This window comes from Thamnophis sirtalis, unplaced genomic scaffold (assembly GCF_051295495.1).
Source record: "Thamnophis sirtalis isolate CommonGarterSnake01/CBP01778 unplaced genomic scaffold, rThaSir2_p1.2 scaffold_7, whole genome shotgun sequence".
Taxonomy (NCBI): Eukaryota; Metazoa; Chordata; class Lepidosauria; order Squamata; family Natricidae; genus Thamnophis; species Thamnophis sirtalis.
This window is the reverse complement of record NW_028261387.1, coordinates 57,293,264-57,312,000: the sequence shown is the minus strand read 5'-3', so window position 1 is coordinate 57,312,000 and position 18,737 is coordinate 57,293,264. Positions and strand designations below refer to the sequence as shown.

General features: G+C 35.9%; 1 protein-coding gene across 2 annotated transcripts in view; it reads left to right on the top strand.

Moving 5' to 3' along the window:
- KCND3 (potassium voltage-gated channel subfamily D member 3) overlaps window positions 1-18,737 on the top strand; it is a 291,154-nt gene that overhangs the window by 254,324 nt on the left and 18,093 nt on the right. For both annotated transcript variants that reach the window (XM_014067356.2, XM_014067355.2), the window contains exons 4-5: window positions 7,144-7,245; window positions 17,658-17,750. In XM_014067356.2, coding sequence (XP_013922831.1) covers window positions 7,144-7,245; window positions 17,658-17,750 — 195 coding nt within the window. The remainder of the gene's footprint in view (window positions 1-7,143; window positions 7,246-17,657; window positions 17,751-18,737) is intronic.

Genomic DNA, 18,737 nt, shown 5'->3' with positions numbered 1-18,737 from the left:
TGAGCATGGCAGGGAAAGGATACTGTAAAATCTCCATTCCCTCCCCACTCCATGGGAAGGATATTGTAAAATCCCCATTTCCTCCCGATCAGCTGGGACCCAGGAGGCAGAGAATAGATGGGCCAGTTAGAGGTGGTATTTACCAGTTCTCTGAACTACTCAAAATTTCCACTGCCATTTCTCCAGAACTGGTCAGAATCTGCTGAATACCACCTCTGAAGGGGGCATATTTTACTTCCCATATATCTTCTCCCGTTTTCACATGAAATCTTAAACTTGGTAGCAAGTTTCGGTAACACTAAAAGAACTGGAAAACTACATTTAATTCTGGTGCCTCAGGTGAGGTATCTCTATCTTAGTTATATATAGCCTTTATTGTCATTGTACAAAATAAATACAATGAAATTGGTTAGTACCTATAGATACAGCTAAAATATGCAATTTAGACCTGTGATGTTAATCACAATACCCATTTTTCGGGTCATGGTGAATAGTTACTCTTTTGAATGACAGATTTGCAGCAGATAAACAATATTAATTGATTGGTGGCATGTGGACTGCAGAAAACCAATTCTTCCTAAATATTTCATGGCACTAATTCTTAATGACTAGCATTATAGAGAGCACCATCTCTATTTCTGGACATAGGTTTTCTTGACACAGATGTTTTTCCTCCTGCTATCCCTGTAATGAGTACTTCCCTTGTGTATGAGTGCACATATGATGTCAGTATGGAAATGATAAGGAGGGTTGCTAGGAAACTACAGCTTGTTGACATGAACCTTACCACATTTGGAAAGTAATTCATACAGAATTCTAAAATGACAGGTTTTACAGACATTTGAACAGTCAAGTATGACTTGCTTAGTCTCTGCTGAAAATTTGAAATACATCATTTTTACTGTTGGCAGCAGTTTCTATTATCATACTGTTCTATATTCTATAACACCCAATATGGCACATTGGTTAGAATACAATACTGCAGGCTAACTCTACTCAAAGCCAAGAGTTCGATCCTGACTAGCTCACTTGCATCCTTCAGGTCAGTAAAATGAGGACCCAGCTTGTCGGGGGCAACATACTGACATTTGTAAATGACTCAGAGAATGCTCTAAGCACTTGTATGGGGTAGTATGTAAATCTAAATGCTATTGCTATAATTGTACACCTGATATATGGGCACTACTAAGTTTATTAAGAGCCTTTGATAAAACTGTCCCCCCTCTCACACCCACACACATTTGCTTACCAACCATTCTTAATGACCTGGTCATTGTAATAGAATTCGGTCATTAAACTAGGAATGGATGTTCATTATTTAACCTGAACATGAACACCCTGATTATTCATGGATGTGTATGCATGCAAGATACCTCACATGCCATTTCTGCTGCTTGTAAAAGACATTTGAATATACTAAGTATACTAGGATTCAAGTTCTCATTCTTGGCTATCTTATAGGTCTCTTATGCCAGGAAACATTGTGAAACCAAAAGCAACCAGCTTGTTATAATGTCAATTGTTGGGGGTGGATAGCAGTACAAAAAAAATGAACTCTAGTAGGTGGCCTATAGAAATTAGTTAGAATGCATCCCACATCCTCATTATGCAAACTGCAAAATGAACAAAATTACTTTGAACTACAATGATTGTAAAAGAGTCGACATGGTAAGTTTTCAAAGCAGTGTTTCACTGCTAGCAAGGATATAACATACTGACATGCACCATATGGCTTGAGCAAAGATAAGAGGCAGCAGGATTCTTGAAATGATCAAATGAACCCTGTCAGCAGACTAAAATGAGGTAGCTTATAAAAAGTTTTCCTCTCTTGTTTTAAACCTTAAAGTTGAATCCATCAGAGTTGGTTAAAGGTTTTCTATAAGCCATGGTAAATTTTTGCTAGGAGAAGCAAATATTTTATGATTTCTATATTGTTTTCTTTGGTTTATTCTTGTAGGGAGAACATTTAATGTTATGCCCTCACATGACAAGGTATAACCTGGCCGGAACATCAGTTTTCACCGGTAGAAATGGTGGTATAATATGAATTACAGTATTGCTTTTATAAACTCTGAGCGTTAACCTTCCATTGAAAAACCTTAAACTGATTATATTTAGAAATATCATTACTTGCATCTACTAGTCAATATGAATAGTATTAAACTGAATTAATAGCTTAATCAATTTTAATAAATTCATGGAAATTTTTAAATTTAATCACTATTCTTTATTGTGTGAAGATGTAGCATTGTTTATTTTTTCCCCATGAAATATAAGCAACTCTATGCAAAATTAATTATCTGTGGTCAATAATGTAGGGTTTTTGTTTGTAAGATTGTTTTAAGTAAGAAAGTTTGAATTTGAAACATTATTTCACAAAATACTGAAATCATGAAAACATTTATAACATGAGGGACATCTGGTTTTAAGACGCAAAAGGAATAATCAAACTGTTAAGGGAAGAGTCTCAGGAAACATTATACAATTGAGGAAGAGGGAAGTGTGAGAAAGAAATGAAAGATAACCCTGCCTTGATTTTGCTTGGGATAAGATGGAATAAAGAAAAAAAAGTTGACACACTTTCAAGGGACTGTGTTATTCTACCAAAAAAAGAGCATTCCAGTAATCCTTGTTGTGTCTGTTTCTTGACCTGGTTTACCTTGATGGGATGACAGTGTCAGAAACTGAGGACTTGATCAACAGGAGCAAGTGCAGATTTATAAGGCCAGGGTCCAAATTCTGGAAATGTTTTGGCTTTTAATTGATTGGGCTTATTAGTATTCTACAGAAAGTTTATTGTAGGTGCCTAGAATTGTGAGAAAAGACAGTGTGCTAAATAAATAAAATGGTTGAAAGATGTTCCAGGCACAGCAAAGTGTGAGTAAAACCCATCTCATTGAAGGACAAATGTCAGTCAAGATGTTCATCAATCATGTTGGCAGGCAAAGCATTTTGGGATAAAATAGGAGTGGCTGTTCTTTAAAAGCATCCATGACATTCAAAGTCTTGCTCAGTATTTTGAAGATTTCACTTGTTCCTAATAACATTTTGAAACATCTCCTGCTTTCTGCCTCTTTGTAGTTCTGAAACATCAGAATCAGTTGTAACCTATTCTGTTTATAGACATGAAATTAAGAGTTCTGCTCTTGCCCAAGTCCAGAGGTGGGTTGCTCCCGGTTCAGCCAGGATCAAGCGAACCAGTAGTAGTGGTGGAGGGAGGCTCCGCCCATCCACTTGGCCACTTCTGCACATGTGCAGAAGTGTCATGTGCATGCACGAGAGCATGCCCGAACTGGTAGTAAAACAATTGGCAATCCACTACTGCCCAAGTCCTTCCTTTTTTTTTTTTTTTTTTTTTTTTTTTTTTTTTGAGATAGGAATGGCATTTGCTCTCCTCCAGTCCTCTGGAGTTGTCCAGAATTACCAGAATCTACTAACAGCTGTTCTGCAAATTTGTCTGTTGGTTTACATCCCAGATTACTAAAGTGACTATCTAGTGCATGTACATTAACTACAGACACAGGCAAAGGAAGAGTTAAGAAGTTCTGCCTTCTCACATTACCCTTTGCCAAGTCAAGATTTCATTCTTGCAATGGACCTACATGTTCTTGGCCTTTCCTTTTGTCTCTAACTACTCAAAGATTAAGATTTAAGATTAAGATTTAGTTTATTTGTATGCCGCCCTTCTCCGGGAGGGATAAAAAAGATAATAATCTTTTTTAAGATAAAGGAACCTTTATTGTTGTTAGTATAGTTTTCAAAACATTCTCAGGTTTAATTTTGCTGACACAGTTCCTACTGTTTGAGGAAACAGCCTTATATTCTACTTGTCTTATTCAATCCTTCTCCCATTCCTTATAAATATCTCCTTTTGTCTTTAGCATTTTGTTCATGCTAACCTTTTTAGATTTCTCCAGGAATCCTCTATAGGATTTCCCTTAGTTCCCAATGCTTTTCTGTTTCAAAAATTCAACCCATAGGATCCAACCTAACTTCCCTCAGAATTCATTAAAAACTACTATTCCAGGATCTAATATGCAGATCTGTTTTTCCTTCCCTAAATTCCTGACAGTCCCCTAAATTTCTTCCTGACAGTTAGAACAAATAATAGAATGGCTTGCCTTCAAAAGTTGTGGGTGCTCCATCACTGGAGATTTTTAAGAAGAAATGGGTGTGGTCATTCAGCACATTTGAAAATAGGCAGGTATTTGTCTGAAATGGTATAGGGTCTCCTGCTTGAACAGGGGGTTGATCAGAAGATCTCAAGGTCTTTAACTATTCTGTTATTCTATTAAATATTTTAAATTTCAGGATGACTTTCCTTAAAATAACAGCTGCCATTACTCCTTCAAACAATTTCTTTGTGCTGGAGAGGATTAAGTTCAGAGTAGCACTTCCTTCTTCTGTCTTCCATCTTCTGACAAGTGAAGTTACCAACAAAAGAAAAACTGTTAGACCTCTGACTCTTAGCAGACTTATATTTCCCGCAAATGTCAAATCTCCCATTATCCCATTATTGCATGTGTCTCTGAAAGAATGGTCATTTGACACAGAAAAACCTCACCCATCCTCTTTATCTGTTTAGGTGGTCTAAAATAAACTCCCCTGGTGGCATCACTTTTCTTTCGTCTTTTATTTTTACTCAAATATTTTCAAAAGTATTTCCATGCTTTAACTCCTAGATTTTTGTGCAAGTATGTATTTTCTTATTTCATATAGTATTGAGGCAGGAGGAGGTGCACAGGTAAACCCACCCAGCCACAGTAAGACTAGATACCTATAACATGCTTGCTATAACTCCATATTAGCTTTGCATTAACCTTGATACACTTTGATTCCTTACTTCCTCATAAGTATTACAAATATTACTGGAACTGTGTGGCAAGATACTGTACAAAGATGGGCACACCGTGGGTGTAAGATATTAGAACAGAGAAGTTGCAGAAAACTGTTGGTATGAAATTAGCACTTTGCTTTCCTGTTTTTGATACTTTTGTATGAATTTCTGCTTTTGTATTTTTCCAAAATGTACTTCCCTGTTCTGCAAAGGGGTTTTAACATTTTGTATGAATACGCCTCTTTAAACGCCTTCTGATTGACGAAGTTTGATTAAAGGTATAAAATCACTGCCCTGGGCATAGCCCAGACAGTTCAGATTTTGATGTGTGAACATGCTGAACTTGATGCATCAATAAACCTGTCTCTCTTGCACCTTCGTGGTTTTGAGTCCTGTTCCTTTTGTAATCTTCTTTGGGCAGAAACCCAAATCTGCTGCAACAGTATAATATGAATACATTTTTCTATTGCACCTGTTTCTTTTGCCTTCTATGTTTTCAATACATAAGCATCATTCTGTCAAGTTTAGTTTTGTCTTCCTGATTTAGGAACCCTAGTTTATCCTGCTTATTTTTCATATTTCCATATTGGTATAGAGACAAGACACCTGAGATTTGATGGGCATGCTTGCTAGATTCATTGTTGTAGTTTTTCCTCTGTGCTACTCTTGTAGTTTGTTGAAGAACAGTCATTAAATATGTTTAGAATACCATCGTTATATTTATATCCCAAGTATAGTTTCTTTGAAATAGTTTCTACCGAAGGCAGTTTAATTCAATAGGATTGCAGCATAAATATGCAAAATGCCTTTACTCTTTCCCTTATTTGGTTGTAGGTAAGTCAAGAGCGTTCCAAATTAATAGTGAAATAGACTGGAGAGATACTGACCCCTTTTGAAATTACAAGTCATACCCAACAGGCAATGAATTCAGCCCTTCACACCAATCATTACTTTCATCTTCCTTTGTCTGCAATCAATGGGCTGATACCGTTGTAGGCAGTCAGTCTTCCTAATCAGAAAATAAAGTAGAGAACATCCAAATGCACATTATTGCAGAAACAGAGACTCAGGAACACATTCACTGGTGAGATGCTGCCAGTTTAACAACCGGTTTGGTGAGCACGTGTTTGCATGCGGATGCATGCTTTTTGTTCCTGTGCGCCTAAAGTGCTTGCGGACAGCACTGAAAATGAAGTATTTAGAAGCTCAGATGCTTATCTTCCAAGTCAGCAACAGTAGGTAAAACAGCGAGGGAGGGGGGAATCAGCTGTAACATGTGATTGAGATGAGCTAGAAAGCAAGAAATCAAGGACAGGATAGGGCAGTGGCAGGTGGGTGGGGGCAGCTAATTGGTGGTGCTACGGTCTGCCTGAACCAGTCCGAACCGGCTGAATACCACCTCTGAACACATTGGTAAAGGATAGCAAGAATATGATACTCAAAAATATACTAAGCATTTGCTGCTCCATCAATAGCAATAGTGTGGAGTCAAGCTTCAGAGGCAGAGCATTCCCTGCATGTGGCAGAACTCTATGGTCTTTTTATCTCAGTCACTGACCAGATATATAATTGAGACAGGATTTTTCTTATAGACTTCAGAGTTTAAATTCAGATCTAATCAACAATGAATAGAAATAATAAATACTAGCAATTATTAACTTTTGTTAATAAAGTATCCATTTTCTTATTTTCATAGTAAAAATGCTGATGCTTAGCTTCATTGCATGTCAGTAGAAAGAAAAGTATGTAACTCAATAATGATGGCTTCATTTTTTTAAAATATTTGCTGTAATATATAGGAATAAAAAGAATGCAATAAAATAAAAATAAGTGTAAATGGGGTGAAAGAAAAGCATAAAAATGAAATACCTAGCCACAAAAAAATAGTTCAGTTTTTAAACACAGCATTAAATATTGATCATATGGAATAATTGATCAAGCCTTTCAATATATTATACAGATCCACTTCATTAACATATATAACTCTTTATTTTACATTGTCTCCATTATAAAACAGCATTGATGTTTGTTTGGGGTTGCTGTTTTTTGCTGTACTTTATTTCAGTAAATTCAATCTTATGTGGTACGTCACTCAAAACATATTCACAGATTTTAACCAAGTTACTCTTCCCAAAATAATTTTTGCAGAATTATATGATAAAGAAAAATGCAATAATAGGAGAACAAGCCCATGTTAATCTCCACTATTTTGTACTTCCAGAATAATAAAGTTTTAAACATTCAGATTCAGATGTCACCCATTAATATTGAAGTGTAACCTGTCTCCTCTTTCCTTCCTTTTGCAGAAAGCCCGGTTAGCCAGGATTCGTGTAGCCAAAACGGGAACTTCCCACGCCTACCTTCACAGTAAGCGCAATGGCCTTCTCAATGAAGCACTGGAATTGACGGTATGTGGACTAGACAATGAGAATCATAATAGCAAGGTTTAACTCCATATTATCTTGTGAATTTTGTAGGTAGGCTTGAATTCTGCTTCAATCAGTTCTATGGTAGATGCTAAATATACATGCCTCTATATTTTAATAATGTTAAATGAAGTTAATTGCTACATTATGAAAAGTAATATTAGCAGAATAAAATCAGACTCAATTGACAAGTAAGCACATCATCCAAGTTAACAAAACCATTATTTTCCAATTGAACATTTGGATGGTCATCCATCATCACTATGTTTTGTTTTTCTGTTAGTTAATTATAGACACAATCCATTGTTAGATCCATTTCTGTATACCAAAATGATTAAATTCCTTACACTATAAGGTTATCAGATCAGTAATTCTGCTACTTGGAATCTCTGAAAATAGTGACCATCTTAATTTTCTTTTATAAACACAAAATAGAGGATTCAGACATATATTTAGTCTTGGCCACTGGCATATTGCATCAGAATCCTAACATTCAATTGGCCTAAGCTAAATATAATAAAGTAGGATGGAAGTTAAGGGAAGCAAATTTCATCAGCAGCTTTTCCAATCTCTGTATCTGTCTCTGAGAGGGAAAAAAGATTTAAATTTTGTTAGAAGCCCAGGAGAAGGCCTGCCATATTTAAGATATCAATTTCGCTAGAATTAATAACTAACTAGATTGGGAATAAGGATGAATAAATTATATCTCTTTAATTTCAGAGATTTTCAGGGGCTTTTCCTGAGGGCTTTTTAGAAACAAAGTATCATGATATTATTGTCAGAATACTACAACTCTGAATTCTGAATTATGGATTTTTCTCCCAAACTGGAATTATTTCCTTTTCTTTCTTAATAAAACACAACTACAGACTCAGTTTGCAAAGAACAAATTACCTTTAATAAATTGCAACAAATTCAATTTACTAACTTTTAATATAATATCAAATGATAATGATTAACAGCAATAAATTGATCAGTCTAACTGACTATCTTTCCATCTTTCTTTGGAAGGATTTCAGCTTTTTAGCAATAGCATTTAAACTTATATACCATTTCATAGTGATTTATAGTATTCTATAAGTGGTTTACAAATCCAGCATATTGGCCCCAAACAATCTGGGTCCTTATTTTACCAACCTTGAAAGGATAGAAGATTGAGTCAACCTTGAGCCAGTCAGGATTGAACTTCAGGCTGTGGGCAAAGTTAGCTGGCAATATTGCATTCTAACCATTGCACTACCAAGGTTTGGTACACCACCATGGCTGCTTTTAACCACTTTAATGTGTTAAAAATCATTAATTTATTTTTATACCTTTTGATTATGAAATATTAGAATGGAAGAAAGGTGTTGATTAAATATTACCATTTTGGGAGAGAAGCTGGTATTGGCTTATTTGGCAAGCTATTCCTTTTTCTTTTCTGCCCAGGGATTCTGGAGATTACAGGACAAAACAATTGGAGAGTAGAGAGAAAGGATGCTATTAAGCATGGCTGTTCAAAGCTCCAAAGGAGTATTTTGATTTAAAAACCCTTTATTGAATCAACTCATCAAAGTTGATTCACAAATTGAAGCAGGAACATGCTTCAAAGCAAAACAACCAAATCAAATCAGATGGTTTGAGAACATATCATAACTTTGAATTTATTTTATAGATTTTGTGGTTTTTCTTCTGCTTCAGACTTTGCAACAGTCAATACACATCAGGGTTATTCATAACTGCTAGAGGCCTAGAATGTTCTAATAATCACTAAATCATTCATTTTCTCCTAACCTTGCAGGTGTCCCAGCATCCTATTTGCACTTTCCCAATATACAAAGTTGTAGCTTCACTTTTATGAAGGATACTGGGTTGTGGGTGTAGAACAGTGTGACATGTTGTAAATAGCTAGCAAATAATTCTATTACCTCATCTCCTAGGCTGCCTAACACTATTAAGGTGCAACACTAACATTATTTGAATTTCATTCATTCTCTTAGCCTGCAACTTTTTTATGCTACAACCTTAAAATGTATTCTTACTTGCACAGATGGAATGATACATTTCTGTGCTGGTTTTATCAGTGCAACTGGGAATTTAGTTAAATTCTCTTAACAGTTTAAAACTGAGTTCAAAGATGTTCAATCTGGTATACATGTTTGGGTCAGTTCCTACTTTTAAACTATGTGAAATTAGAGCAGGTTTAAGTCTCTTGACAATGAGACATTGGATATCAAGTTAACACTTAAAGGTGCTGGCATGAATTTTATTTCATTTTAAGACTGGGATTGGCAAGATTTTGAAGGCTACTTGTATCTCACTACTGTATAACTGAAAGGATGGTCCTTCCAAGGAGGAGCCAAAACTGATAAGCCCATCTTTCCAAGGGTCATCTCAGTTCCTAATGTCCAATTAAAATCTACTTATTTTGCTATTTAAACCTCTGGTTCCTTATTTTGTTTTCTGGAACAACTCACTTTAGCTATATCTTCTGCATGATAGTATAGCATGAATACACACACACACACACACACACACACACACATGTGCAATGAATATTTTGGAATATTTTCCCCTAAATGTTACTTTATCTTGAAATACTGAATGATATGGAAACACTGGAGAGATCACAGAAGGAGATAAGGAATATTTATGAGCTAGCATGTTTATTCAAATAAAAGTGGGGGGAAATCCAAAAATAGTAATAGATAGCCCCATAGTTGGCCACAGGACATGTTTGTTGACAAAGTGTTACAAAGAACTCTTCTGGAAGAGTCTCCAAAACGGTGTGTATTTTCTTATCATATATATTTTATTTTAAATTGCAAATATGCATTCAAATTTGCAAAACATTGTCATATTTAACTCTATCCATTGTAGAAGTTGTGTTGTCTTCTGTTCACTAAGGGTATCACTGAAATATACAAGTAAACTTGTGTACAAACAAACAAAAAATACTTCTAATGTGCCCTCCAGATCAAATATGCAATGCTTATTATCTGATATCATGCCTTCTGATCTTACTAATAAAATTTATAATATTTAGGTGTAGGTGGGGCGGGAGGGGAATAACATGCATGATTAGACAGACACACACACACACACACTCATTGGTGTATTACCACCAGACACATCTATTTCCATATATTTTATATATTCTCTCTAGCTACATCAATTTATTCAAATTTTTAATTCAGATTGTTCAATCTTACTCTTGGTTGACTCTAATGGCCAAGCTAACAGCCATCATAATAAGAAAATATAAAATTTATTTTCATGAACAACTGCAAAAATGTAGTCATGAAGGATAAGTAGGAGAATAGAACTCCATTCAATAATCATCAACAATCGAATTAAAACTAGAGGCAGAATCAAGAGTTTTTCCAATTATTGCTACCTACAGCTTTATTGCCACTAAAACCAGGTGCCAGTTTTACCTAATGGGAAAAAGGCATTTAACAGTCACATGTATCCCACCCCCCATAAAATAATACATCTTAGAAATCTTGCTATCAAACACATTGCACCCTTTGGACACAGCACAGTGTTGTCGTGACTTGGCCCCTACTCCCAATGCCAGCTCCAATGAATTAATAAGTCTATGGTTTAACTATGCAACCCCAGGGAAGATGCTGCAGGAATCTAAATCAGACTCTAGACTGCTTGACGTATTTATAACATCACAGTTTCTTGAAACAGATGTGTTAGAACTTCCTGGAACTTGTTTCTGCTCTTTTTGTTTACCTGTTGCTTTCATAAATTCCTTCCATCAGTGAAGTCCTGCCAGGCGAAGTATCATCAGTCTAAATACAGCCCCTTGTACACAAATACACACAGCTAAAAAGAAATGGGAAAGTATGTTGCTGAAATGATGTTTTGCAAAACTGCAGGTGTTTGTATATTATATTTCTGCTTTATATAAATTAAAAACCAAATCATAGCATTCAATATTAGAAAATATAATAAGCTCATTAGAATGGAGTGGAGTGGAGTGGAGTGGAGTAGGATAGGATAGGATAGGATAGGATAGGATAGGATAGGATAGGATAGGATAGGATAGGATAGGATAGGATAGGATAGAATAGAATAGAATAGAATAGAAGATATATGTATTCTGATTTATATGGAATACCTGATAGATAAATGCTGTGCAATTTTGCTCTGTTTCTTATTGCCACAAACATTATTACAAGCATTACATTTCCCATTGTCTTCAATTGAACTGAGACTACAGACTAACCCACAGGTAATCTGCTAGCCTAAATCTAAGTATACCTGGTTTAAATATAACCTTGACAGAATCTCAGTTCTTCTTCCACTGTGCTTATCGAAATGCTTTTGCGTACCCTCCAATACTTTATGGGAGATATGGATTAGTAGGCAATGGTAATGCTACAGTTATCAGCTGCCTGAATTCAGGTTGCCATCTATAAAAGCTTACATTCCTTCCTTGTTAGACAATAAATATACAAATCGGGTTTATAAAGCTAATAGATCATAAAGCCCTGCTATGCTGCCCTCTGTTGCCAGATCTTCAAAAATCACTTATTTCAGAAGGGAATGGAAATGCAATTCTCCTAAGAATCTCAGTTCTTGGAAAAGATAAAAGGCCAACACTGCATTTAAACTAAAGACCTAAACTGGTAGGTTTAGGATTTAGCAGAACTTTTTTTCTTGAGTAGATAGAGCACATACTGTAACCCTATATGTGGAGAGATAGAACAGGGAGCACATTTAGATCCATAGTTCAGCTTTAGCAGCCATCTAGTGGATTGAGACTGACTTAATGTTTTTTTATTTTAAATTCTGTAGGTCATTGACTTAATATACTTGATTGCATTGGCAAATTTTTACTGTAAATTGCCAAATTTAAATCCATAATGTCTGGCTCATCAAAATGTAAGCCTAACCCCTCTGAAGATATTTCTGTGTCATTGCTATGTCCCCTTTGACTTTCAGGAGCCACTGATAAGTGCTGATGTGCTGCTACCACTTCCAAAAAAGTCCTGCTCCTCCTATTTACTCTGCCTGCAAACAACAGTGCCACCAGTTCATGGAATGCACTTAGCCCAGTGTTTCTCAACCTTGGCAACTTGAAGATGTCCGGACTTCAACTCCCAGAATTCCCCAGCCAGCGAATGGGAGTTGAAGTCCAGACATCTTCAAGTTGCCAAGGTTGAGAAACACTGACTTAACCTTATTAGACACAAGCCCAATGAAATTTTCTTACTGATGATACTACATAATCATATTGTCAAAAATTACCATTAAAAAGATACATATTTTTTTTTAAAAAAAAGAGCTCTTGCACTGCTAAAGCATAGATTGGATGCAGTGGGCACACTCCAGCTCCTTTTCATCAAATGCTGCCATTTAAGGAGGGAGGGGGAGATACAAAATGTGCCTTTTCTATAGGAGTCTATGTTCTATGAAACACCCTTCCCTTAGGATCCTGCAGGTCTTCACTATTTTAGGCTTCTAGAAAGCCATATAAATACAGATAATCTTCAACTTACAATCACAATTGAGTCCAAAATGTATGTTGCTATGTGAGAAATTTGTTAAGTGAGTTTTGCTACACTTTACGACTTTTCTGGCCACATTTCTTAAGTGAATCACACTGCAATTGTGAAGCTAGTAACACAGTTGTTAAGTGAATCCGGATTCCCCATTGACTTTGCTTGTTAGAAGGTCATAAAAGGGGATCACATGACACTGGGACACTGCAATTGTCATAAATGTGAGTCAGTTGCCAAGCATCTGAATTTTGATCATGTGACCATGGGGATGCTGCAACGGTTGTTATTATGTGAACAATTTGGAAAAGTAAACCACAACTTTCTGATCCAAATGGGTGAGACCTGAAAATTAATAGATGTACCTTTAGATGAAGGTGAAGGAAAGATTGTTTAGCATTATATACATTCCTAAAATGTAAAAAAAATATATCCACCAATACTGTATATGACAATTTATTTGAAAACATGCAGAAAAAGTGAGCTATTCTGATATCACACTAAGCCAGAATTCTTCAAAATGAACAAGTATAGCAAGAGAGCCAAAATAAACTATGGAAACTTCTGTGATTTGTATAGTGTGATATTTAAAGCAGGACCTCTGGCTTTTTTCCATCACAACAACTCCAAAAAGAAAGTCAGGAACAAATCTTCTCTTTTAGCTTTGGCTTATTAAGGCATCCTTCTTTACTGTATATGTTATGCAAAATAAATAGAATAGAATAGAATAGAATAGAATAGAATAGAATAGAATAGAATGGAATGGAATGGAATGGAATGGAATAGAAGAGTTGGAAGGGATCTTGGAGGTCTTCTAGTCTAACTCACTGCTTAGTCAGGAACCCTATACCATAGGAGTAGCTTTTCCTGTAGCAACATAAAAAAGCTCTGGCAAATCAGAGCAAAAGACAATGGGTTTATCTTAGCCTTTTTTGGTCTCAATCTTCTTCAGTCTGGAGAACAGATTGAAATTTAGCAGGATCAGATTCCGAAAACAACTAATGCCCTCTAGTAGGCAGCCTAGTTGCTCACCTCTGCACTCATGGTGCCTGTACCCACCTCAAGTACTTCCTTTACAACTATTTCATCCCTTGGTGTGTCTGTGTGTTTATGTGTGCACTGTTGTGATTTGAGAATGAAGCTAGAGAATTAGGGTTCAAAGGGATAGCCTAACCGAAAAGTATCAGGAGTTCAGCTATTTCTAGTTGTTGCATAATTTAGATAACACCTCTGTTAAAGAGCCATTGTCTGTTCTTTAATATCATATTGTAACCAACTAGAAGCTTACAAGCAGGATACAATAGAAATAACTTTATTCTCTTTCTGCTCTCCTATAGTTGCTATTTAAAATGTGCTCTTCATGACCCAGGAAATAATACACTGACATCAAAACTATTCTTCCATGAATTGAGTCTGAAGTCCATCTAAATTTATGGCTATCACTATACCTTATGGTAGCAATTTCCATATGTAATGTGTAAAACATAACTCCATCAGTATTGCATTTCTCCATTGCATTAATTTTATTTATTTTTTAAAACAAATGTCTAAAACAGGTTGCAAGCAGCCAAGCCAATGCAACTATATGAAGCATAAAAGCTAAAACTATAAAATAGGATAATTATAACAAGGGCAAGGACAGAATCACAATACATGATGTAGCAGTATAACTTCTGAAGAAAAAAATCTGTATCCACAATTATCATATCACTATGCCTTTCATCCTTGTTCAGTTAGAATTTTGAAATATAAAATTTGGAGTCAATAACTGCAATCTATAGTGATGCCATAACAGTAATGATAATATTCATTATCATACAGTAAGTGCATTTTAATGATTCTGTAAGATATGTCCTTGTCAAACATCAATCCCAGTTAAAGGAGCTGTTTTGAGCACATAATTACTGATTTAACATATTTAATGGTTTTTGAAAGTCCCTACTACTGAACACAAATAAAATTGATGGCGATGATTAAAGAAGACATGCTGTGAAATTGAGGTGAAGTTCAAGGTCAGGAAATTTAAATTAAATACACACACATACTTAGCCATGACATTTGTAAAGAATAGCAACAAAAAAGTGACACCAAAAATAATGCTTTCAGTGTCACCAATATATCTGGTTCTAGGCAAATCATGTCCTCGAATCACAAAATTAGTGATGTGCACTGCCCATTCACAAGGGCCTCTATTGTACATCAAAGAGTTTCAGCCACAGAGGTTATTTTGATAAGTATCATTTAAATAGGCAATGTCCTCATTAGATCAGCATTACAGCTATATTCCAATAAAATGGGTCATTCACAGTAGGTAGAATGTCACAATTTATTGCATTTAATTGAGTTGATGAAAATGTCTAACAAATTACATTTGCAATTTCGGATTATGCCAAAATAAATATAAGGAAAGGAAGCAATGCAAAGTTATTGTTTTGCCAAGTTACAAATTGTTTTCAGAAAATTCTTACAACTAGGTAGATTATTCCAGACTTTGATTCCTTGATACTTTGGGATTGCTTCAAAATATACTCTTCAAGGTCTCTTTCAAGGAAGCACAAAAAGAAAGCAAAATGGCCAGCAGAGTCACTAACATAATCTAAATAATCCAGACTGCAGTTGTTGTTTTCAGAAGAGCCCTATAGCTGAGATAATAGAACATGTGTTTTGCATGAAAAAATTCCAGATTCAAATCCAGATATATCAACTCTAGTTGAGATATGATTCGTATAAGAAGCTTCTCATATCCCCAGATTTCATTCCCAGTTTTAAGTAATAGTGTGCTAGTGAAATAACCGAGAAAGGACTCAGATAAAGCTATAGAGCTATAGAGTTGTGAATATAGCCTTGCTTGGAACAAAATTCCATTTCCTTTGAAATGACATGATTTTTTTTGAACCACAATGGGTAAATAATAATAATAAGGCTGAATTATCATCAAGCAATCTGTAATGGGAGGTGCTTAATTATTGTCTTTAATTGAACCAGACAGCATCCATCTGTGCATGTAAAAGTACAGATGGTAGTTATGGGACAAAAAACATAAGATACAACCCTATCAAGGACTTGTGCAAGGTAATGGCTGTAAAAAATTAGACTTGTTGCTAATATTGTAAACACGAAATTGTACTGTTCACTTTATGGTGGATCAAATTAACAATGGCCTTGGAAATGCCTGTAAAGGATTTCCATGTGTTCCAAAATATCACACATGTACACATGGTCGCATGATGTGATCTGGATGCTTGGCAATCTGATCACACCTAGCCCCCAGCTGATCACACCAACACCCCCCCATCCCCCCATTTATGTGATTGCCATTCACAATCCTCTCTGCCAACTTCCCTTAAAAGTCAGTGGAGAAGTCAATAGGGAAGGTTACAAGCTGCTGCGCTCTTTTCATCTCTGGGCACTGACTGAAAGAGCTCCCTGCCAAAGCTTTTCAGTTCCAAGCAAGCAGAGCCAAGCTGAAATCCTTTTTCAAGGAGCTGTACCGACTTGCATGGAGCTGGAATTCTTTGTGCCTGCACAGAGCTGAAATCCTATCAGCTCTCCCAGATGAAAAAGCAGGATACATATCTATCTGAGCAAAAAAATACGTCAAGCATTGTGGCATGGCTTCATGTTGAATGCTGGGAAAACATAGCTTACTATCCAAGAACAAGCAGGAGATTGGATGACAGAGAAGAGATTCATTTTGATTCCCTACAATGATGAAGTAGTAAGCATTCCTTTCTAAAATGATTACTTGGAAAGATCCTGTTTCCCTTCGGAAAGTGTTAAATATGAATCACTTGCACAGAAATCTTTTTTTCTGACCAGTTATTAGATCTGCATAAATGCTGATTATTGATAAAGTGTCTACTTGACAACAATTCTTCACCCCTGATAACTGAAATTTAAGTATTTCCAGATAAATGAAGCCTCTTGTCATATGTGCAGGATTTAGAGAACCATCAGAATTTTTGTCCACATCTTCAATCACCATTTTACGAGTAGCTCAGATGTTCCATGCTGAAGATAAAGCTGTGGTGCAGCTGTGGCAAAAAGGAGAAAGTTAAGCATCCATCCTCTCGTCTGTGCTGTAAATAATAGAGTTTCCTTGTAGTTTTTTTAATATGTTTGTTATACTGATGTGTACTAACCTCCTCCAAAGATCTATTTGTTCCTACCAAGAACCATGCAACCTGAATTAAATTATACTTTGCATTGCAGCTGCAGATGTTATTGGTGTGTCAAAGAAAGCAGAAGCAGAAGCTAACCTAAACATATAGAAGTAGCTGCTTTGGTGGCACAATTTAGGAATGTAAACCAGCCTCCTTTGTGACTGTGGATCTGTTTAGTGCAGCTTTCTAGAGATATATTTTTTTTTAAGTTCTAAATTATATATTTAGGCAATTTTTAGATTGTCTGGTATGTTTCTGTTGATTCTATTACCAGGAATAAAATCGTCTTGACTATGTTGTAGCAAAAGCAGTCTGAGAGCTATTGCAGCACTTTACCATGGAATCAGATTCTCCCAATCTGTTGTTCTGGTCTGGATTAGAATGTATATAACCTTCCAATCAGTGCCCAGCTGGAGATTAGGGAAGACAACAACTAAGCTTTATTTTGTAGCTTTACCTGCCAATCTGTCTTTCTTTCTGTCTCTGTCTTTACCTTTATTTGACGGGGGACGGGGGAGTTTTCAGTCCTCTTCCTTCTTTTTTAAAATTTAACTTTTGGGATAACCCTATGGAGTAGAACTAGGGGTCCTTCTTATTAGGCAAGGATATTGAAGCTTAAGAGCACTTATTTGTCTTTTTCTTGTTCATCTTTTACATATTGGACTTTCAGATGCTGGACAAGACTGCTATTTTCTCTGTAGAAATGATCTCATGGTTGCCTTTTCTGTCTGCTTAGGGGTCTATGGACGATGAGCACAATATCAGCAAAGCCACATCCATCATTGAAAGTCAGCATCACCACCTGCTGCATTGCCTGGAAAAAACAACTGTAAGTAAAAAGAGGGAGTGCTTTTGAGTTTCTTTTCACTCAAGCTTATGCAGGGGTTATATATTAAATTTAGCATGCCAGGATTGAGTCAATACTGAGCCTTGATAAGCCTAATTTTAATTGGATTTCCATATTCTCCTCCCTCCCTGTAATAATGTCATTACATTATGATTTATTGCAAATATGCAAAACTGTTATCAAATACACTTGTTAACTACAGTTAGGGGGGGAAAGAAACAGAAGAGGAAGTATGTGCATAAGTTCTGAAATAGAAGTATGAAACCTGAGCAAACTATTCATTGGCTATTCAATAATCATCCCATAGCATTTATAGTAATCCTGTATTCTAGAATAAGGGTGAACAATGGATGGCCCTCTACATGTTGTATTACACCATTCCCTCATTTTTCACCATTGACTATGCTGTGTAGGGCTGCTAAGATTTGGGAGTACTGTAAGAACATCTGAAAGGCCATCTCCGTGGATCCATTATTAATGTACATATGACAGCAATCTGCTGTATACCAAAACACATTACTCTTTTGGTTACCTGAACTTTGATCATTTGGCCAGATGTGTCAGCATATGTGTATATGGAATATGTCCCTAAGTACATATGAAGGCCCAAAGTTGCTCTATGCAACTACCTCCTAATGATCACTGTTGCATTGATTGATATCCGTATCTTTATTATCTTAATAAACATTTTATCTTATTTATTGCTTTACCCTTCTTCAAATTATAACATTTTCAATCTTATCCTCCCTGCTTTTTATACAAAGCAATAGACCTTACTAAATATATGAATTATACATGAGGAAAGTCCTATGAAGGCCACTTGTGAGTACAGAATGCAAAGCCTTGGAGGAATTGTTGTCATTCTTGCCACTCTTGTAGGAACAAATAGAAAACCTTAACATGGAGAGCACAGAAGGAGAAGAAAAAGGATTTTGGAGAATAGTGTATTACATAAGCATGTTTACCATA